This window comes from Eimeria maxima, genomic scaffold, assembly GCF_000499605.1.
Source record: "Eimeria maxima Weybridge genomic scaffold, Emw_scaff52, whole genome shotgun sequence".
Classification (NCBI taxonomy): domain Eukaryota; phylum Apicomplexa; class Conoidasida; order Eucoccidiorida; family Eimeriidae; genus Eimeria; species Eimeria maxima.
The window spans coordinates 30412-32425 of record NW_013563882.1 but is presented as its reverse complement, the minus strand read 5'-3'; the positions used below and the strand labels follow the sequence as shown (position 1 = coordinate 32425).

Genomic DNA, 2014 nt, shown 5'->3' with positions numbered 1-2014 from the left:
AAGCAGAACAAAACACGGAGGGGGGGGGGCCGCAGGCAACACCACCTGAGGGGGGGGGGCAACTGACGTCCGAAGGGACGGCAGTCTCAGAACCCACAAAAGCCGGAGAGGCCCCATCAGCAGAGAAGACGACCGACCCCTGCCTGCTGCCACTGTTGCTGCGGGAGTTGCTCAGGCTGCTCCTGCTGTCGTATACAGGCACAACTGCTGCTGCTGTTGCTGCTGCTGCTGGTACAGCAGGGACAGCAGCAGCTGATGATGCGCCACCAGCACACGGCGTCTGCTGCACGTACACTGCAGCCACAGGCAAAGGAGATCCGCAGGGCATCTCCAGGGGGGCCCCCCTAGCAGCCCTAAGTGGAGTCAACGAGGGGGCCCCACAAGGCGGTTCTGTCCCTGGACACAGAAAAGGCAGCGGCACGTTGTGCAGCAGCAACGGCTGCTGCTGCTGTAGCTGCTGCTGCTGCTGCAATTGATGCTGCTCTAGCTGTTGCTGCTGCTGCAGTTGATGCTGCTGCAGCTGGTGCTGGTGCAGCAGCTGCTGCTGCAGTTGATGCTGCTGCAGTTGGTGTTGCTGCAGTTGATGCTGCTGCAGTTGGTGCTGCTGCAGTTGATGCTGCTCTTGTGGATGCTGCTGCAGTTGATGCAGCTGTTGTGGATGCTGCTGCAGCTGCAGTTGATGCTGCTGTTGTGGATGCTGCTGCTGTTGATGCTGCTGCAGCAGCTGCTGCTGATTCTGCGGGTGATGGTACGTTGGCTGTTGCTGCACAATGTGCTGTTCTTGAAGCACCGGCATCTGCTGCTGCAGTGGTTGCTGCTGCTGCAGCAACTGCTGTTGTTGTAGCAGCAGTTGCTGCTCCAGGAAAAGCTGATGCTGCTGTGGGGAAATGCCGTCCACCTCACCAGGTCTAGCAGCCCCTTGACCAAAGAGCGCGGTGTGTGGTGGCTGATGCAGCAGCAGCTGCTGTTGCTGCTGCAGTGGTTGTTGCAACAGCAGCAACGGCTGCTGCTGCTGTTGCAGCGACAGTATGTGTTCAGCAGGAGAGGAAGGGCCCCTCTTGTCACTCGCTCTCCGCTTAACAGGCCTCGTGCTACAGCTGTTGTTTCTGCTGCTGCTGCTGGTGTTGCTATTGCTCTTGCTGCTGCTGCTGTGGCTGCTGCTCTCAGTTACGCCCAAGGAGATGCGTTTTGTTTTGTTGCCGCTGTTGCTCCTGCTGCGCAGTTTTCCTGCTCCGCAGGCAGGAGAGGCAGCAGCGGCAGCAGTAGCATGTGCGGGGTTAGTGTCTCCTCCTGCCTCCCGTCCATTTTCTTGCAGAAGCCCTTGGTTCTGTTGCTGCTGGCCGCTACCTGGAGCTCCTGCGGAGGTTGTTATTGCTCCTGCAGCCGTGTCACTTACCGCCATCAGAACTCCCTGCTGCTGTTGCAGGAGCGCAGCATTGAACTTCTCCACGGTTGGAGGTACTGCAGCAGCAACAGCAAACGGGTTTGCATTGGGTTGTGGGCTGCTGCTAGTAAGAAGAGGCCCCGGAGGGACGCATGGGGACACTGAGAAACATGTTAGAGAGAGAGGGTGGGTCTCAGAGCCTGAAGATGCATCACCACTCTTGCTGTTGCTGTTGCTTGTGCTGCTGCTGGTGCTGCTGCTGCTCATGCGGAACGGCGGCTGCATCTGCAACAGCCATGGCTGAGGGCTGTGCATTGCGCCTGACGTGCAGCAGCCGCAGCACGCGCACCGACAGCTAGAACTCTCTTAGAGTCTGCTGCTGCTGCTTCTGCTTGTGCTGTCCGTGCCGCTGCTGCTGCAGCTGCAGCAGAAGCTGCTCATGGAGCCAGTGTGCTGATACAGCGTCGAAACGTGTGGTGTGCTTGGGGGCTCCACGCACAAGCGACGAGGGCCCCCCGTGGAGATAGTGAGGAGTTCAGTTTGGGGGGCCCTCGAAGGTGAGGGACCCCTGAGACGGCGGGGCTCTGGCACTCTGCTGGGGGCTTGGGAGCACCCCTGCTGCTAAAGCAG

At 59.7% G+C, this 2014-nt stretch overlaps 1 protein-coding gene across 1 annotated transcript in view; it reads right to left on the bottom strand.

Moving 5' to 3' along the window:
- Positions 1-1699, bottom strand: part of EMWEY_00008360 (hypothetical protein, conserved) — a gene marked incomplete at both ends in the record, with an annotated part of 7309 nt that extends 5610 nt beyond the window's left edge. The window contains one exon of the mRNA XM_013478612.1: positions 68-1699. Coding sequence (XP_013334066.1) covers positions 68-1699 — 1632 coding nt within the window. The remainder of the gene's footprint in view (positions 1-67) is intronic.
- Between the last annotated feature and the right edge of the window lie 315 nt (positions 1700-2014).